The sequence below is a fragment of the Adiantum capillus-veneris genome, unplaced genomic scaffold, assembly GCF_014529385.1.
Source record: "Adiantum capillus-veneris isolate H3 unplaced genomic scaffold, ASM1452938v2 Hic_scaffold_325, whole genome shotgun sequence".
In the NCBI taxonomy this organism is placed as follows: domain Eukaryota; kingdom Viridiplantae; phylum Streptophyta; class Polypodiopsida; order Polypodiales; family Pteridaceae; genus Adiantum; species Adiantum capillus-veneris.
In genome coordinates, this window is record NW_028221436.1 from 457,363 (window position 1) to 459,491 (window position 2,129).

Sequence of the window (2,129 nt, forward strand, 5' to 3'; positions counted from 1 at the left end):
TCAGTGCTGGTGATCCAGTCGCAGAAGCGACCCCATAGGCTTGCGCTTTCGCGTCGTTCTAAAGTTGCGGTCATGGGAATTTTTGGTTTTCGAAAAGGAATTAGTGATTCCCCAGGCTAGTAAGCCTGTTACTATGTAGCATATCACAAAAACCTATCCGTGTCAACCAAAATCGATTGAGTCTCTAGAATTCTTGGATACAGAGGCTTTTTCCCCGTATCTCAAAATTTTTTGTCACTTATTTCACAACCTGGATTCCCTAAAACAAGGGGAGAGGGAGAAATGAAATTTCTCTCCTAGGTAATGCACGCCCCTAATCAATTTTGGTCTCTAAAAAATAAAAAAAAAAAAGAATCCTGCGTCAAGCCTTTTCATGGACGAAGCACTCCGCAGCTTTGCATCGGCCAACGTATTGTAAATATTGGAATAATTGACGAACTAAGGAGGAAGTAGTCGTCAACCCCTCACTCATCCATCTCTGCGTAGTGTTTCTCGATTCCCCGATACTTGCGCCCCGATTCCAATCCACAACGAAAAGATTGTGGATTGGAACTAATCTCATCTAAGCAAAACTAACGGAAGTGGGCAAAAGCTTTGTTAGCTTCCGCAACTTTATGAGTCTCTTCCTTCTTCCGTATGGCACTCCCAGAATTTCTGGCGGCATCTATCAATTCATCACTCGACCTTAAAGCCATACTTCGACCTGAGCGTTTTCGACATGCGATCAATGACCACCGGATGGCCAAAGCTTTTCCTTTTGCAGGTACTACTTCAATGGGAACTCGATAAGTTGATCCACCCACACGTTTGGTTTCTGTGACTACATCGGGAGTTACCCCACGCACTGCCTGTCGCAGAACAGACAGTGGGTTCCTATTTGTCTTTTATCTAATCCGCTTCATAGCCTGATAAAAAATCTGATAAGCTAGTGATTTTTTGCCGTTTTTCAGGATACGATCAACTAGCATGTTTGCCAATCGATTGCGATAAATTGGATCCGATTCGATATTTCTAATTTCGTTCGCTACACTGCTCCGATGTACCACGAGTTTACAACTACGTCAGACTTCAACCAATTTTTTTTTATGTCTTTTCCCGGCGGTGTTTTAAGCTACTATTTCGGCTTCTTCACTCCATATTGTAGAGTGGATCCACCGGTTAGTGGGGGATCTCCCTCCAAACTGCACGTGCGACTTTCGTCGAATACAGCTTTCCATATGATTGGGTAATAACTACGGTTTCCAACCAATTTTTATTCATCACATAAATCATATTTACTCATTGCACATTGAGTATCCGTCTCCCTCTCTTCCACGGAGGAAGAAGAAATAGGCATGGAAAGGAAAAATCTTGCAATTCAGTTATCTCACCAGTAATGTCCGTAGGTTTCCCGATCCAATCGGTAGATGTAGGCAAAGTCTCCGTCAAATATTCGTAGTCTTAACCCGAACCTGTTCCGGAAGGAAAAGGCTTTTTTTTTTTCTCAGGTGGGAGTCCGGGTAAAACTCAACTTAACCTACTGAAGTAAAACACCTTAGACACCAAGTTGTTTCACACAAATAGACGGGTAATGGTCAATCTTTGCAGTAGCAGGCTTCGGTCCCCTGGCAATGTTGGGTCGGCTACACATTTAACATATCAGAACAATTGATACGGAATCGTTGCGATGATACGAGTTGCGACAATGCTCTGCAACGCACTGGAACGCCCTTTTTTACGATCTTTCACTCCTACAGCATCTAAGGCTCCTCTAACGATGTGATACCTAACGCCGGGTAGGTCTTTGACCCTTCCGCCTCTTACGAGGACCACCGAATGTTCCTGCAAATTGTGGCCAATACCTGGTATGTAAGCCGTTACCTCAAATTTGGAGGTTAATCGAACCCTGGCGACTTTACGTAGGGCAGAGTTGGGTTTTTTCGGTGTAGTTGTGAGATAGTCGACAGCTATAACGTCGCTATACAAAACCGTACGTGAGATTCGCATCTCATACGGCTCCTCGTCATTCAATTACTGTTGGGGGGAGAACTCTTCTCAATCGATTTCGACTATAAGTACAAAAATAAATTTACGAAAATAAATCTTACCCTTTTTCCTTGCAAATCCATTTTCAAAGTTTCGCCGTTGCG

General features: G+C 43.4%; 1 protein-coding gene across 1 annotated transcript in view; it reads right to left on the bottom strand.

Moving 5' to 3' along the window:
- Positions 1–572: 572 nt before the first annotated feature.
- The window catches only part of LOC147417052 (uncharacterized), a 5,277-nt gene continuing 3,720 nt past the window's right edge, over positions 573–2,129 (bottom strand). The window contains exons 1-2 of the mRNA XM_086507870.1: positions 1,701–2,129; positions 573–844 (exon numbers count right to left, since the gene is read on the bottom strand). The exon at positions 1,701–2,129 is cut by the window's right edge and continues 3,720 nt beyond it. Of these exons, the coding sequence (XP_086363996.1) occupies positions 573–844; positions 1,701–1,986 (558 nt within the window). The 5' untranslated portion in view covers positions 1,987–2,129. The remainder of the gene's footprint in view (positions 845–1,700) is intronic.